The 17627-nt window shown below is 40.9% G+C and overlaps 1 protein-coding gene across 3 annotated transcripts in view; it reads left to right on the top strand.

The window, feature by feature from the left end:
* The window catches only part of LOC103732860 (NXPE family member 4), a 53225-nt gene extending 37152 nt beyond the window's left edge, over positions 1-16073 (top strand). For all 3 annotated transcript variants that reach the window (XM_029562804.1, XM_029562802.1, XM_029562803.1), the window contains 6 exons: positions 1283-1384; positions 2265-2367; positions 9101-9834; positions 10315-10376; positions 12121-12339; positions 15292-16073. In XM_029562804.1, the coding sequence (XP_029418664.1) occupies positions 2281-2367; positions 9101-9834; positions 10315-10376; positions 12121-12339; positions 15292-15827 (1638 nt within the window). In that variant the 5' untranslated portion in view covers positions 1283-1384; positions 2265-2280 and the 3' untranslated portion in view covers positions 15828-16073. The remainder of the gene's footprint in view (positions 1-1282; positions 1385-2264; positions 2368-9100; positions 9835-10314; positions 10377-12120; positions 12340-15291) is intronic.
* Positions 16074-17627: the final 1554 nt, after the last annotated feature.

The raw sequence follows: 17627 nt of genomic DNA, 5'->3' as shown, positions 1-17627 counted from the left end.
AGAGAGAGAGAGAGAGAGAGAGAGAGAGAGAGAGAGAGAAGAGAGAAAGAAGCATATTGTCAGTAAGTATACAAAACCTGGGATCTACCTGAACTTGGTCATATCATGTACGTCTGCATGTAGAAAATGCTCCAGGAATCAGAGATCATGAAAACAGGACCCTGGGACTCACTCACCCTGTTTCAAACCTCACTAGATGAACTGAGCAAATTATTCTCTCTTTGGTCTCAGTTCAGGAAGTCAAGATGATCTAGTATACCTATCTCATAAAACATTGCCAGTTCACATCAAATTTCAATGTCTACATAACTAAAGTCCATTAAAATCTGTAAATCCTTGTAACTCAGAGTAGACTGTGATCTTGGGAAGTTGCTGGCATCAGTCTGCTCAAGAGCAGCCAAACCAAACCTATCACAAATATGTTCTCTCCTTACAGGCTCCTTAGAGTGCGACTGAGCTATCCCAGACCCTGCTGCAGGAGGTTAAAACAGCTTCTTCAATGGCCACCGTGTGAAAACATGAAGAAGCATTGTTAAAGCTCACTTGATAGCGCATAAACAAAAATGATGAAAAATCTAGATCTTTATCAAAGAGGATCTGATCCTTGCTTTTCTTGATTTTGTTTTTAAAGATTAGAAACCAGCCATTGTGGCCTTTCCATACAATTCCAACATTTGGGAGGTGGAAGCAGGAGGATCTGGAGTTTGACTTACAAGGGGAGCCCCGAGGCAACAGCTGCTGTGTCCTGTGGGCCTTGTGCATGTGTCTTTGCCACCTGCTCTTCCTGAGGTCATTTCTGTTAGATCAAGAACACAGCTCCCAAGTAGACTCAAACCTGTGAACATATCTGTCATTCTTTTGGTCTGAGATGTAATCATTACTGTTCTTTCTCCCTTCATTGTATTTGAGGTTCTTTTCATTCAATTCCAGTTTTACTGAGCATACTATCTACAGGATAACATGCATTGAGTCCTGGGAACTGGATCTTAACAAGACCCTGATGGAAACCCAGAGGCTGAACTCCCCATGGAAGTGTTTACAGGATGCTTGTCAGAATTAGACCCTTGAAGTTTCCGGATATTGCAGTCATTTTGGCTACCATGCCGAGCATTCTGTCTCTCCTTTCTGCTTCTGCCTGACCTGACAGCTGTAGCTTGTCATTCCATTTCTTCCTCAAGGTGGAGCTGGCCTGCATGACCCTTCCAAACAAATATGCAGAAGGGCGTGAATTCTAGTGAAAAGTATCTGCCCTGTCGTTTATGCCTGCAATTTTTGATTGTAGGATATAGAAAACCAGTAGTACGCTGGTGGTTACAGAAGAAATCTTCCCACCCAGTTCACTGAAATTCCTAGAATGGAATGGAACCAGGTCTTTATGCTAAAGGTATGAAAACATCTGCCAAATGGAACGGGGAGGAGAGGGGATAGTATTGTTCCTAGGTGCTAAAGCCTTCCATGTATAAACTGGGAATCAAAGGGTAGAGGTGCTTCTCTGAGACAGTAAAATCTGAAAGATGGAAAGTTTTATAAGAACCTCATTCAAGCGATCGGATTTTTTTTTCTGACATTTCTGGGCTTGAATCCAGGATCTGTACAAACCAAGCAAGTGCTGTATCACCGAGCTTCATGAACCCCAGCTCAAATAATCTGACTTTTAAAAAAATTTTGAAATTCCAGTTCAGAGACAAATATTAATATGACTAGAGGGAAAACTTTGATAAAGTCTCAAGATATTTCAAGAGAAAATAGTGTGTTTTAAAGTAATTCTTTTTAGGATTGGAAGAGGCTAGAAAAGCCAGCAAGACAAGAAGGGAACCATCTGGAAGCTGAAGACCAACTTCCAGCAGAAGGGCACCAAGTTTACATAGTCCTTAGTATCACTATTTGCTGAACTTCTTTGTGGTTAAGGGAACTTCTTTGTGAACGTCTTTGTGGTTAAGGGAAGAGAAAAGATAATACACAGAGGCTGGCACAGAGGCTGGAGAATTCACTTAGTTGCCAGTGCTCTTCCTGCTTAGGGTTCTTGGTTCCTTGACTTCTTGTAGCTCATGGTGGACTCCAGAGAACCTCACTCCCAAGATGCTAGCCAAAGAAGGCAGCTGAGGTATGCCAGGAGCAGGTGGAAGAGCCCAAGATGTCACCCTGGGAGTAGCTTGCCTCAGTCTAAAAGTAATCAGAAAGCCATAAACAGTTCATGCATTTGCATGAACTCTGTTTTGTATCCTGGTGCGCCTGTGTGATTGTTTTTTTACTGTTTCTTGTAGGATTCTGGTCTTGAAAATGATGACCAATCATAAGTCACTGTGGGTGCTGCTGTTTCTAGTTGCCTTCTGGATCTCTTTTACAGTTTTCTCAAACCCCACAAAGGTAGGAACTGCTTTCTCTCTGTGTTTTACAAAAGTGTAGTTTTCATTGATATGTAGTCTTGGAAAGTTCATCTTCTATACCTATGGATTATAGCTGAGGGGTTTCTACAGCTTCTCCATTAATAACCAAAGTAGCTGATAATTGTTAAAAACTACTATCGCCAGTGTGGAGGCATACATCTTTAATCCAAGCACTCAGGAAGCGGAGGCAGCTGGATCTCTGAGATTAAGGTCAGCCTGGCCTACAGAGGTAAGTTCCAGGCCAGCTGGGGCTACAGGGAAACTCTCAGAAAAAAACAAAACCAAACAACCAACAACAAAAATCTGTAATAGCTGAGAGAGCACTGTACTCGGCTTACACTTCCTGTCGCTAGAATACGCCTTGCAGCTGTCGTTTTACATCTGTAGCCTGTGTTTTCATTTCTTTAAGGGAACTTCAGAAGAATAGAATACTTTTAGGTACTAAAAATTATCTTCCTTTTAAAAATAGTTGATGATTTTCAAAAGGAAACATTTCCCTACTCCAATATCACGTTTTCTAAATAGCTACTAAAACTTCTAAATGTAATTTCTGACATTTAAGCTTCTAAGACACATGTTTTATTTTAATTTGGGTTGGGAATTTTGTTTGCTTTTTGGTTTTTTGTTGGTTGGTTGCTTGCTTGTTTGCTTGCTTTGGAAGTTTTTAGTGAGGATTTTGGTGGGTTTGGGTTTTTTTTGTTTTTGTTTTTTTGTTTGGTTTTTGTTTTGTGGCCATTTGTGATTTGTTTTACTGGTTTTTCTTTTATTTTCCTATGGAGAGTCACTTCTCTACCTCCTTTAACTTAGTCTCTCCAGAGCAGGTATCTATTGGAGTACATCAGTTGTTCACGTGGCAAAGGTCCCTTCCAGCCTCTCCGTTCTCTTCCACTGTCAGCCTTCCCTGGGCCACATATTCATTCTACTGCTCTGACTGGTAGCAGTGGCTTCCAATTACTTCCGAAAGGTTGAAGGTCACTGTCCCACAGCCTGTTCTATTCCAGAAGACCCCCTAGTCTCTACCTTTCCTTATACATTTTTAATTATCCTACTAAATTTGAAGAAAAACTTTATTTAAATTATACATAGTATAGTGCCACATGCTTTTAATCCCAGCATTTGGGAGGCAGAGGCAGGCAGATCTCTGAGAACCAGGCCAGCCTGGTCTCCATAGCAAGTTCCAGGACAGCTGAGGACACAGGGAGACCTTGTCTCAAAATAAAAATTATATATATATAAGAGGAGGTCAAATCAGAAAATGGATGTGTTTATGTTTGGTGCTTTTGTTTTTCTTTTTTCTATTTAGCAACATATATTAGGTCTTCAGTATCTTTTAGTAATTTTTAGTTTTTACTTACAGGTCTTATAAATTTGTTAAATTTATATCAAGGTACTTTATATAACGATATGCCGTTAGGTTTTTTTTTTCAAGAGTGTGTGTGTGTGTGTGTGTGTATCTATGTGTACATATCTGTGTGTCTGTGTATGTGTGTGTCTGTGTGCCTGAATGTGTGTATGTCTATATGTGTGTGTCTATTTGTGTGTGTCTGTGTATATGTGTATCTGTGTGTATGCAGGTACCATGGAGGTCACTGATCAACTTTGGTTGTTTCTCTGGTAGTCTATCTTGCCATTTGGGGGTTTTATAGACAGGACTTTCTGTATAGTCCAGGCTGACTTTGAACACAAGCACATATTACCATACTTAGTGTGGGTCTTCCCTTCTAGTGGGGTGTTTAGATCATTCACATGTAATAAAATTACTCTTAGAGCTGATGTAATCTACCACTCTGCTATTTCTTTTGTTTAGTTAGTCCCCATTTTTGTTCGTCATGTGTATTTTCTGCTTTATTTTGAGCTAATTGATTTTCTGTTCTGTCAGCATTTCCTTTTAGCTCCCATTTCATTTTTCAGAGTTCTCTTGGGATTATCCCACACACTTTTTTTGCCTTTTTAAGTATTCAAATTTAATTTGTTATAGGAAATATGTGGCTCTTTTGGCTTTTATTATTTTAAATCATTGTTATAACTAGTTATATTCTTATGCTTTGCTTCTTTTATGTGTATTCTATTGAGTTTTTGTGTATTTCATATAATAGATGTTAATCAAATTTAGACTTCCTCCCCTTCCACATTCCCCCATACCCCCCTGATTTCATGCATTCTTTCATATATGTTAAGGCCCATCTATCTGGTCAAGCATTTGTACCCAGATGTCCCTCAGTGTATGTTCATCCGTTAGAGTCTAGACAGTCTATCTAGAGTCTCCATTAAATATCAACTTTCCCACACCCCACAGTAATCAGTTGCCAATCAATTGGGGTGCGCTGCCCACTTCCCCAGTTCTATGCTGAATTTTTTCTGGTTGAATCTACATGAGTCTTGTACATGTTGTCACCATTGCTGCAAGTTCACATGAGCAAGTTCCCAGAGGCCTGAAAACCTCTGTTTCCTTATGCTCATGCACCAACCCTGGCTCTTCCAATCTTCCCACCCCCTGTTCTGCAATGGTCCCTGAACCATGGGTGGGTGAGATTTAATATAGGAGTACTATTCAAGGACACAGTCTCTGCACTCTTATTCTCTAAAACTTGGCCAGTTGTAGGCTACTGTGTGCATTGCACTCTGTTATAAGAGGAAGCTTCCCTTGTGAGAGTTGAGAGATGCATTAGTATTCCTCTATCCCTGTTCCACTATGTTCCATGAGCCTTAGGTGTAGAGATTCCACTGTAGATGTGTCACTTAGGGCTGGGAGATTCTCAGATACTTATTCTCTGTGTATAACCAGTTGTGGAACTCAGTAATAGTCTCCATCTGTTGCAAAAAGAAGCTTCTTTGATGAGTGGTGACTGGCGTACTTATTTGTAAATACAGGGATCCATATTCAGTAAGAAATTGCATTTGTCTAGAGGTATGACAGACGTAAGGTTTTCTCTAGGATTTAAAACTTTTCCAGCCATATGTATTTGGCTATGTTTACAGTGCCACACATGAGTTCCCTCCCATTGAGAGGGCTTTAAGATAGCTGTTGATTAGCCCCAAGAAAAAAGTGCCACTACTGAACTCACATAGTTTGCTGTGGTTATTAGGCTTTAAAGCTTGGGTTGAACCACTGATTGATTATCTCCCTTAGAAGTTTGCATAGTAACCTCTGAAACTCTGAGAGCTAGTCTTCAGGGAGGAGGCCTTCAGGTCAGTTCCACCTCCATTGCTCCCAGTCCTGTGTTTGAAGTAGGTCTTGTCTTCAGCAATAGTTTACCATAAAGCTCTAGGAGGAAATCAAGGGCTGTGGCAATAGCCTGTGTTATTTTGGGAGTCTCTTGGACTACCCTGACCAACAACTCGAAGGGAGGTGTCTCCTGACTGGCGCTGTGTTTCTTGTTATATCACCTTCAGTTATACACATGAGCTCATGTACAGATAGTGTCTGTGTATTTTTCAGTAGGCTTTTGAACTAACACATTTCCCTCTGTTTTTTCACACCACCTAAGCATTATTTATCAAAACACAGAAACATAGTTTCGGCCTGTAACCGGGGTTGGCCTTAAACGGCTGTATTGCTCCAGCTGTCCTCAAACCTGCAGTCCTCCTGCCTCAGCTTTCACTGCATTTACAGACTCTTTTTATTAAAAATAATTTGTTCAGGGGCTAGAGAAAAGGTTCAGAGGTTAAAAGCACTGGCTGCTCTTACAGAGGATCCTCATTCAGTTTCCAGAATCCACATGGTGGCTAATAATCATCCATAACTGCAGCTTCTAGTGATCTGATGCCCAGTTCTGGCATCTTAAACAGCCCATGCATCTTAAACATTTCCTTTGCTATGTGGCAGAGAGATGCCACATTATTATAGCTGTGGCTAAACAAAAACAACCTGACCCCCTAGCATTGGTTAGAACAAGAGTGAGCCTGATCTGTTCTGAGAACTTGTTCTGAGAACTTGCATGTACCTCATTGAATGAATTTGGGAGTATCTTTTTTTCTTAAAACTTTCAAACTGATTGGCATTAGTTCTTCTTTAAATGTTTATTTTAATTCATTGCCTATTAAATCCTGGACTTTTCTTTGATGGGAGACATTTTATTACTGATTCAATCACTTACACATCGCTGGTCTGCTCAGACTTTGAGTTTCTCATGGTTCACTCTTGGTAGCTTACATGTGTCTAGGAACTTACTCATTCTTCCAGTTTATCTAATGTGCTGGCATATAATTGACATAAGTAATCTGTTCTTTTTCATTTATGACATAAAGTTGTAATTACTTTTTTTAACTTTTTTTTTTTTTGTCTTTTTGAGACAGGGTCTCTCTGTAGCCCTAGATGTCCTGGAACTCACTATGTAGACCAGGCTGGCCTTGAACTCATAGAGATCCACCTGCCTCTGCCTCCCAAGTGCTGGGATTAAAGGTGTGCGCCACCATGACCGGCTTTTTTTTTTTCTTTAATTTTAAAAAAGTTTTTTTTAAAAAATTTTTTTATGTGTGTGCGTGTATTGCCTGCATGTATGTAAATGCACCCGTGTCGTGCAATGCCTACAGAGGTCAGAAGAAGTTGTTGGATCCCCTGGGACTGGAGTTACAGACAGTTGTTAGCTGCCATGTGGATGCTGGGATTCAAACCTGGGTCTTCTGCAAGAACAATCAGTGTTCTTAACCACTGAGCCACCTCTCCAGCCCCTGTAATTACTTCTTTCACATTTCTGATTTTATTCACTTTTTCCCTTAGTCAGCCTAAAGGTTTGCCCATTTGTTTACATATTTTCAAAGCCCAACACTTCATCTCAGTGATCATTTCTATTGTTTATTCTGGTCTGTGCTTCATTTATCTGCTCAGGTCTTTACTATTTCCTGCTGACTCTGGGCTCGGCTTGCTCTTTTTTTTCTGGTTTTTCAGGAGTAGCACTAGCTTGTTTGAGTTGTTCTTTTTTATATGGGTGTTTACGACTAAAATCCTCTTGGAACTGCTTTGCCGAATCTCATAGATTGATGTTGCTTATTTTTCCTTGACATTTCTTTGACCCATTGCTCATTCAGGATATGCCATTTCATCTGTGTGTACTTGAAATGTTCTGAAAATCCTCCTGTTGCTGATTTCTAGTTTCATAGGCTTATGGTTAGAAAAGAGATCACATATGATTTTTAACATTTTATTTATTATTTGTATGTGTATGAGTGTTATGCCTGCATATGTATAAGTGCACCCATGTTGTGCAATTCCCACAAATGTCAGAAGAGGGCGTCAGATCCCCTGGAACTGGAGTTACAGACTGTTAGCCGCTATGTGGGTGCTGGGAATCAAACCCAGGTCCTCTACAAGAGAAGCCAATGCTCTTAACTGCTGTGCCATCTCTCCAGCCACAATGACTTTAGTCTTGAGTTCATTAAGACTTGTTAGGTGTCTTACACATGACCTAGCAATGATAGCGTTTTGAGAACAATGAGAAGAATGCTTCTGCTGCTGTTAGAAGGAATGTTTCATATATGTTTGTGAAGTTCATTTGGTCCAAAGGGTAGGATTTGAGCTTTCTTTTTTTTTTCTTTTTCTTTTTTTCCTCTCTCATTCTGGGAATCAAACCCAAGGAGTTATACATACTAGACCAGTGTTCTATCAGTATGCTAAATCCCAAGGCCAGCTAAACTATAGCTTAATTATGGTGTATTTTATAGGTTTCATGTCTATAAATGAAAACGGGATATTGCCATCCTCTGCTGTTACTGCCATCGTCTATTTACTGTTATCATCTATTTCTCCCTTTAGATTTATTAATATCAGCTTTATATCCCTTTATCATTACATAATGACCCTTTTCTTGTTTTTCCTTTTTTGTCTTAAAGACCGTTTTGTCTGATTTAAGTCCAGCTTTCTTACAGTTTCTGTTTCCATGGGGTGTTTTGGTTTTTTGTTTGTTTGTTTGTTTTGTTTTTTTCTATCTCTTCACTTTCAACCTACATGTCTTCTTACAGATTGGGTGTGTTGTGCTCAGTCTATAATTGGGTCTTGCTTGTTTGTTTTGTTGTTACTGCTGTTTCTTTTTGGTATCCATTAAGCACTCTGTCTTGATGGGAAATTTTGATTTATTCTGTTCAAGGTAGGTATTGATAGGTAAGGAGTTACTGCAGCCATTTTGTTTATTATTTTTCTAGTTAGTTTGTAGACATTTGTTCATTGTTTTCTATGCTTGTCATCTTTTAATATTTTTATGTTTATAAGTGTTTGCCTGAATGTATGTGTATGCACCACATGCGTGCCTGGTGTTCATGGAGGCCAGAGGGGGTGTCAGATCCCCTGGAGTAGGAGTTAAAGGAGATTGTGAGCCACCTGCTATAGATGCTAGAAACCCAGATCAGGTCCTCTGCAAGAGCAGCCAGTCCTTTTAACCACTGAGCCATCTCTCCAGATCCTTATCACTTAACCACTTATCATTTAACCCGTATCATTTATCACCATCATTTTAGTGAGGATTCTAATCAGGACTGTTTGGAGTTGAGTGGCTGTTTCAAAATAGGTCAGTGAAAACTGAGTGACACTAACAGAGTTTCTAAACACAGGTGTTTGTGTATGAAGCAAGCATGATCACAAAATTTCTGTGTCATCTAATGCCTGTGCCGCTCATTCTATAAAACACAAAAGTTCACTAACCTACAAAAACAAAACAAAACAAAACCCTGTTACATTAAATAGCAACTATTTCTTTGTTCTCTATTTCTTGACATTCCAGTTATGGGCAACATTCAAGTTACCTGTCTCCCTCAGTCACTGGAACTTAGTCATGAAGTCCTCATGCCCTGAAGTGCCTCTGAATTCATCAGTTTCACCAAGAGAGACAGAGCTGAGAGTCAGGGAGATCCTGGAGAAGCTGGACCGGCAGATCCCACCCAGACCCTTCACCCACCTCAACAGCACCACCAGTGCCAAGCACAGCACAGCCACCATCCTCAACCCTCGATACACATACTGCATAGGGGACCAGCTGGACGTCTTCCTGGAGGCCAGGGACTACCTGGGACGCAGGAAGGAGTACGGTGGGGATTTCCTGAGGGCCAGGATGTTCACCCCAGCCCTGAAGGCAGGTGCTACTGGAAAGGTGACAGACTTCAACAACGGCACCTACCTGGTCAGCTTCACTCTGTTCTGGGAGGGTCCAGTCTCCCTGTCCATCCTGCTCATCCACCCCAGTGAAGGGGTGTCAGCTCTCTGGAGGGCGAGGAACCAAGGCTACGACAGAATCATCTTCACTGGCCAGTTTGTCAGTGGCACCTCCCAGGTCCACACTGATTGTGCCTTTGTTTTAAACACAAGTGCTGAGCTGTGCCAGTATCTGGATGCTCAGGACCAGGAAGCTTTCTATTGTGTGAAGCCTCCAAATATTCCCTGTGCTGCACTCACCCACATGCATTCCAAGAACAAGAAAGTTTCCTATCTCAACAAGAAAGAAAGGAGCCTCTTCGAAAAGTAAGTAGTTATCGTTTTGGATTACCTAGGCAAATGTGGTCATTTGGACTGAGGAAAAGTACCCTGAGTGTGTTATGTTTGGGACTCTTTAAGAAGAGTCCTTTGGGAACGGACCTGTGAATTTATCTGGGCATAGTAGTGTTCACTCTCCAGGGATCCTCAGACTTTTAAGATATGCAGTCCCTATCAGTGAATCCAAAAGTACAGGCTCAATAAAAACTAAAAGATTATGAGAAATATTTGTATATATGCCAATGTATTCTCTCTGAATCTCAATACATTGCCTTGCATACTTCTGGGTACCTGTCTCCTGTGGACTGAGAGACAAAGAAATGAAAATGCAGCAAATGGCCTGAAATCCTAGACATAGAAATTGGATTACCATGATGATACTAACAGAAGCACTAGATAGTTTTGGTTCTTTGAACATGTTCTGGTTTGAGGTCTCTGCAAATTAATATCTGTATCTGTCTCTTTAAGGTCAAATATAGGCGTGGAGATGATGACAAAATCCCCTGTGATTAATGTCTACAAATGCAACAGTAAGTGCTGCTGTGCTTGGTGGGTGAGGTTTAATACTGGAGCCCTTTAAGAGACTTTCTCTCTCTGTTGGACTTGATCTCTGTGTTGCCTAAGCTGGGCCAAGACACAGAGTCCATAAATGCCATCATGAGGTTCTCTGCTTTAGAAACTCCATCTCTCATCACCAGTCTACTTCTCAGGGAACAGGTTACCTGCCCATATTACACAATAACCTTCAAGTTTTAAATTCTCTCCCAATTCTTTATCGCCCTACCACTCTCTCCTGCCTACCAACACTACCACCTCCCTAGAGTTATCATGTAGATGTCTCTAGCCTTCCATCTAGGAGTCAATTCACTACCCTGATTCTCTCTTGATCTTTAAGCCCATTTTTACAAAATAGAACTTCCACGCATGATCACCAGTTTTTCTTTCATATATTTGATTCTAAACAGCCTAGAAACCCCATCTAAAACAATTTAAGGCAACAATATCCTTATCTCCCTAGGTTAACATGACAAGTTTGCTAATTGCTGAAACACTTTTCCATACTGAAGTAAAAATATGTTCCTGATTTTAGACGTGGCATGTAGTGCTAGCCTACCACGCACAAAGCCCTGAACTATATCCCAGCACCACATAAACCCAGTGGAGTGGTGCATGCCTGTGATCCCAGGACTTAGGAAGTAAAAGTAGGAGGATCAGGAATTCAAGGTCATCCTCAGCTACATAGCAAATTGATTTGAAGGCAAACCTAGGCTACATGAGACCCTGTCTCAAAGACAGAGATAGAGGCAGAGAAAGAAGGAGAGGGAGGGAAGAAAAAAGGGAGGGAGGGAAGGAAGGAGGGATAGAGGCAAGTGAGAGGGAAGAGAGAGCAAGAGCGAGAGGGAGAGGGAGAGAGAGAGAGAGAGAGAGAGAGAGAGAGAGAGAGAGAGAAATGGGTGGTATTTTTGCCCCATATGTGGATACCCTCTTCCAGCTGTTAAAATACTAAATCGTGGGCCAGGTGTGGTGGTGCACACCTTTAATCCCAGCACTCAGGAGGCAGAGGCAGACAGATCTCTGTGAGTTCAAGGCCAGCCTGGTCTACATAGTGAGTTCCAAGACTGCTGGGGCTACAGGGAGACCCTGTCTCAAAAAGACAAAAAAATATAAAAAAACCTAAATCGCTCCTTTGGGATTATGAATAACCATGCCCCAAACCTTCTGCCTCACCATCCTAGTTCCTCGGATTCTTCATAACCCAGGGACTGAGAGTGAAGATCTGGCCCTTAGACTCCAGGCCACTCCCTAGCCTACAATGGTTGTCTGTTCAAATTGACCAGTTTCTAAGCCAAGTTCACCATGCCTTTACCTCGAAGAATTTATAGTAGCATTTAAGACACAATGAGAATATGTCACAAACTCAGGTGAAAGTGGGCTAAAATGATAGCATGAATGAGCTTGCATTATGTGCAAAAATTACAAGAATTGCTGTCCTCCTGGCTAGGCCAACAAATACTTAAATTTTACTAGAAGGTCATTTTGTTTGTGAGAGAAAAGCATTTCCTTTCATAATTAACACATAAATAGATATCGTTTAGGATACTCATATCCAAGAAAATTTTTATTGGAAAATAAATATTCCATTACAAAGATACTTTGATATGCTTTTGAAACTCCCACCCACCCTGAACGCCTATTAAGAGGGCTCTTTGGAAAGATGGAAGGCTCTTACATACAGATGAGTAATTTGATGCTTTAGAAGATCCTATCTTGCAGATTCTTTAGCAGAAGCAGCAGTTCCAGCGAAAGAGAAATGCAAGCTTAGCAAGGTGTCCACGGTCCCCAGCGGGCATGTCTGGAAAAACACATGGAATCCTGCCTCCTGCAGTTTGGCTCCTATCAAAATGAAAGAGTGCCTGAGAGGAAAGTTCATTCATCTAATGGGAGATTCCACAATCCGCCAGTGGATAGAATACTTCAAAAGCAACATCAACAGTAGGTTTCAGTATAAACTATTACACACATCTCTTTCAGAAACTATTTTTCATTTCAGGAAGGAAAAAGAATACAGGAAATGCCTCCTCTTTATCACACTTCTTAATTGTGACAGTCCGAAATTTTTCATTTAATATTGTTATCATTACATTGAAACAATGTATTTATCTGCCTAGAAGGAAGCCAGTGTAGAAAAATATTTATTACAGGCCTTCATGCTAGAAAATTATTGGTGGAGCTAAAGATGATTTAAGATACTGAAGTCTCCCCCTTCTACAATTGTGCAGTGATTACAGATGTGGGTTCTAGTTGCAGATGCATTGAATTCACAACTTGACTTCACAATGTGTCTGGTGACCTTGGAAAAGTTGTATTATCATTTTGTCCCTCAAGTCCCTCATTTGTCAATTGGATATGAAGACTATCTGCTAAAATGAGAAAACATATGATGCATTCAGAAAACTGTCACAAAATAAGCCCTCTTTAGTGTAAACTGTAGCACATTTTCTGATGCAGATGCAGAGGTAAGAATTTTGCATCAGATACACACAGTGGTTCAAAGCACGGGGTTTAGAATTTAACAGACTGAGACTGTACCACTTAAACAACCACCTAGGGCGTGTTATTTATTTTCTCTGCCTCATTCTCTACATTGATCATTTAGAAATAATAGCAATACCTTGCTGTTTAGGTTGTTATTACATTTTAATTTTATTTAGTGGGGGGAGGAATGGCACCTGTGCCATCGCCCAAATGTGGAGGGCAGAGACAGTTTGCAGGTGTTGGTTCTCTCTTTCCAATATGTCCCGGGGATTGAACGCAAGTCGTCAGACTTGAGAGTAAGTACCTTCACCTGCTGAGCCATCGCACCCATCCTAGTGTTGCTTTGAATAAAACAAGGTGGCAGGTAGAGCATATTTAACACATTGCAAGTCACATTGACGCATAGAGAGCACTCAGAAAGCAACAGCAATTTGCAATCATTATCATAAGTTAGTGTCAGAGTTGGGGCTAGAATCTAGTTATGAGAACCCTAGTTAACCAGTTCTAGATGATCCAGTGCCCTTTTCTGGTCTCCTTAGGCATTGCATGACACAGGCATACTTACATACATGCAGGAAAAACACTCATATACATAAATATAAATTAATTAATTTTAAAAAACTATACCAGTAACAAGTCAGAATCCAATAATCAGTCTTAGCTAAATCACCCATAAGACCATCACTATGGCCTGTGTGGTGGTACACACCTTTAATTCCAGCACTCAGGAGGCAGAAGCAGAAAGATCACTATGAGTTCAAAGCCAGCCAGGGCTACATAGTGAGATATTATCTAAAAAAATAAATACAATAAAATAAAGCCATCACTACCTGCCTTTCCATGTCCTTGGTCCCTGGCTCTTGTCTGTGAAAACAGCGTAGAACTTTGGCTCCACCCTAGCCTCCTTCATCTGAGGCCAATCTAATCCTCTCAATGGAAGAGGTGGAATTGGTAGGGCCTGTGCTCAGGTTTCAGAAGTATTTCCAACAGAGGGAATGTTTTAAGTCATGAATTCTAGTAGATGGCCAATGCCTTGTGACCTTGTTTCTCACAGCTACAAAATCAAGGGCCTAGAGATAACCTTGAACATCTGAAAATGGGTCTCTCAAATCAAAGTATTGAGGTATTATTACTTTCCTTCTTCATCTCATTGTATAAGTTATAGTAGGAAGACATCTCTTGTATATTTTGTGAAAAGTTAAATTCTATGGTTAAAGTATGATTTGGGGGGAAAAAAAAACCCTGGAAGGAAGTGAAGAAAGTAGTTCTGCCGTTTTCCTCCAAAGATCTCCAGCATCTCTCTTTTGCAGGCTCACCTGCTTGCTTAATATTTCAAACATAGCCATTTCCTGCTGAGACAGAACAGGTTACAAAACATGAATGATCATTGACTATACTTTTACCTTGGACACTGCAGCCCTTAATTAGCTCACCTCATCATTCTGATAGGTTAGTTAGCACAATGAAAAAGTGAAGGAAGTCTTATTCTGTTCATATGTTCTTATTTTCAGTGTCAATATTAGGAAGACTTTCACAAGAATTGGGGGAAGGGGTTCATGCTCCTTTGGTAATTTGACTTCCTTTCTTGACTTTCTTTACACACACACACAAATATCATTGAGGCAAATGATTGCCTCAATCTAAAAAAGTGGGGTTTTTTTGGGGGGGTTGATGTTTTTAAATTTATTTTTATTTTATGTATATGAGTGTTATGCCTCCATGTGTGTGAATGCACCCATGTCAGGCAGTGCCTGAGAAGGATGGAGAGGGTATCAGATCCCCTAGACCTGGAGTTAAAGACAGTTGTTAGCCACCATGCGGGTGCTGGAATTTGAACCTGGGTCTTCTGCAAGAACAGCCAGTGCTGTTGACTCTGAGCCATCTCTCCAGCCCCTAAATAAATGTTTTGTGAAGAATTTTGCAAATGGGCAGTAATATTATTATCACTAGTGAAAATAAGGTACTCCGTGTTGTTCCTGCATACAGAAAGAAATAATATAGAACTTAGTTTTAGTCTTGTACAATAGTTAGAAAAATAAGTTAGTTTTATTTTTTGACTGAAAATAACAAGAATTAGTACATTTCCCTATTGATCCTCAAATCAGGTCAGTCTACAGCTAATAAGTCATACCAAAACAGTATGCACAAAACCAACCACATCAATCTCTGATGAAATTGATCTCAGTGCCTAGCCATCCCCTGTAAAATTCAATCTGAACGGTTCTATAGGAAGGCAAACTAAATCTCTTACAGTTTATAATGGTTTTTATTAGTCAAGTAATTTTCAGAACTACTCCCTAGTCAAGCCTAGCCTCAGTCAGATATGATTAGCTTGTGTAATGCTAGACACCAAATCTTTTCTATCTTTGTAACTTTCCTTTCCTTTCATTTGGGGCTATTTGCTTTCAGCACTGAAGTCTGTGGATCTGCATGAAACTGGAAAACTGCAACACCAACTTGCTGTGGACTTGGATGGGAATATCAATATTGAGTGGCAGAAACATGGTTACCCCCTCATTGGCTCATTGGTCTATTCCGTCAAAGAGATGGAGAACATCGCCAGGAAAATTGACAGAACTGGGGGAGAGAAAAATACCATCATCGTCATTTCCGTGGGCCAGCATTTCAGACCCTATCCTATTGATGTTTTTATCCGAAGGGCCCTCAACATCCACAACGCTCTTCAGCGTCTCCTTCTGAGAAGCCCTGACACGGTGGTCATCATCAAGACAGAAAACATCAGGGAGATTAGCAGTGATGTGGAAAGACTTAGTGACTTTCATGGCTACACTCAGTATCTTGCCTTAAAGGATATTTTTCAGGATCTCAATGTGGGCGTCATTGATGCCTGGGATATAACAATGGCATATGGCACAAATGATGTCCATCCACCACAGCATGTAGTTGGAAATCAAATTAATGTATTCTTAAACTATATTTGCTAGGTAACACATAGCTCTGAAAGTCATTCATTCAAGTAAAAAGATACAATGAATCCCACTAGCATACAAAGTGAGGGATGGGTTGAGCTCTGAAGTCCCAGTTAGCTTGAAAAGATAATCTGTACTGTGGCCCGTATGACCCACCAGCTCGGCCAAACAAGGTACTTAGATGAAAGTCAAAAAAGTCAATGAAAAGTCTTACCATTTGTTTGTTGGTTTGTTGGTTGGTTTGTTTTGACAGGATCTCATTATTCAGCCTTGGCTGGCCTGGAACTCCCCAGACTCACAGAGGTCGGCCTGCCTTTACCTCCCAAGTGCTACATTTAAAGGTACACACACACACACACACACACACACACACACACGTGTTCTACCCTTCTTGGTTAAAATTGCACTATGCTTCACCAGTGGGAAGCTAAGACTTCTATGGGTAAAATGTCTTCTTTCTGTTGCTACAAATTCAGAACAATAAAATAATTTTATATATGATCTTTTTTCTATCTTTTATTGAATTTTCATGCATTTCATACAATACATCTTGCTCATATTTAGACCCTCTCCCTATCTGCACCCCTGATGCCCTCCCCCACCAGATTTCATGTATTCTGCCATATAAGTTAAGGCCTATTGAGTTAAATTTGTGTCCCCAGATGTCCTTTAATGTGAATCCATTCACTGGAGCCGGGTCAGCTTATCTAGCATCACTCCCTTAAAAAAGACCAACTTGGAGCTGGAGAGATGACTCAGCGGTGAAAAACACTGGCTGCTCTTGCAGAAGACCCAGGTTTCGTTCCCAACACCCACAAGGTGGCTAAAAAGCATAAGTAACTCCAGTTCCAGGGTATCCAACAACCTCTTCTGACATCCTGGGGCACTGCACAACACGGATACACTTACATACATGCAGAGAGTACACTCATACGCACAAAAAAATAAGAATGATAGATAAAATATTTTAAAGAAGACCAACTCTCCCTCACCCAGAAATGAACAGCTGCCAATAGTTCCTCAGGTAAGGCTGGGGCCTCTTACCCTTTTGTCCAGTTCTGTGCTGGGTTTTTGCCTGGCTTGAGTTTGCATGGGTCTTGTGTATGTTGACACCATTGCTGTAAGCTCATATGAGCTATGATCTTCTTAAAGAGTTCTTAAATCCAGTTTGCAAGTATTTGTCAAGAATTTTTTCATCTGTGTTTATCAGGGATATTGGGGAACCCTGCTGCTAGGGTTGTAGTCCTCCATGTCTGGATAGCTCTAAGGGGCTTGGTGCCATATGGAAGGACTCCCCTTCTCAGAAGGGTGCCTCCTGCTCTCTTCCTGACTTACATGGAAAGTGCTGCCAAGCACGGACACCTGACCTTATTTGGAACATGACCTTTGGCGTAGTTACCCAGAGTAAAAACTAACCCCAGGTTCTTTCTATATGATAATTAGGCATTGCCCTGTAGTCGGACAATAGGAACCTACTGCCACATGTAAATAAAGCATACTATGAGCACCTATCAGCTGAGGCATTGGCTACTGCCTCCACACTATATTTTCCCTAGTTCTCCCACTGAATAAACAGAGCTGTTTCACTGAATCTGGAGCTGGTTCACTGAGTCTGGAGCTGTTTGCATCATTGAACATGCCTCCCCAGAAGAGCTTTCTTCTGTCCACTGACCATCCTGACCCAGCTAGTTGCTTCTGCTCCCTTTGTCCTCATGGAGCGGTGGCCAACCATCCACAAGGAGAGGGAGCTGGCGCCTGAAAGTGAGGCTCCTGGAACGCTGTGTGCAGAGTTTGTGAGTACCACCCCCCCACCAG

The sequence above is a fragment of the Nannospalax galili genome, unplaced genomic scaffold (genome assembly GCF_000622305.1).
Source record: "Nannospalax galili isolate Female #2095 unplaced genomic scaffold, S.galili_v1.0 scaffold36, whole genome shotgun sequence".
In the NCBI taxonomy this organism is placed as follows: domain Eukaryota; kingdom Metazoa; phylum Chordata; class Mammalia; order Rodentia; family Spalacidae; genus Nannospalax; species Nannospalax galili.
The sequence above is the reverse complement of the archived record's forward strand: the minus strand, read 5'-3'. Positions and strand labels throughout refer to the sequence as shown.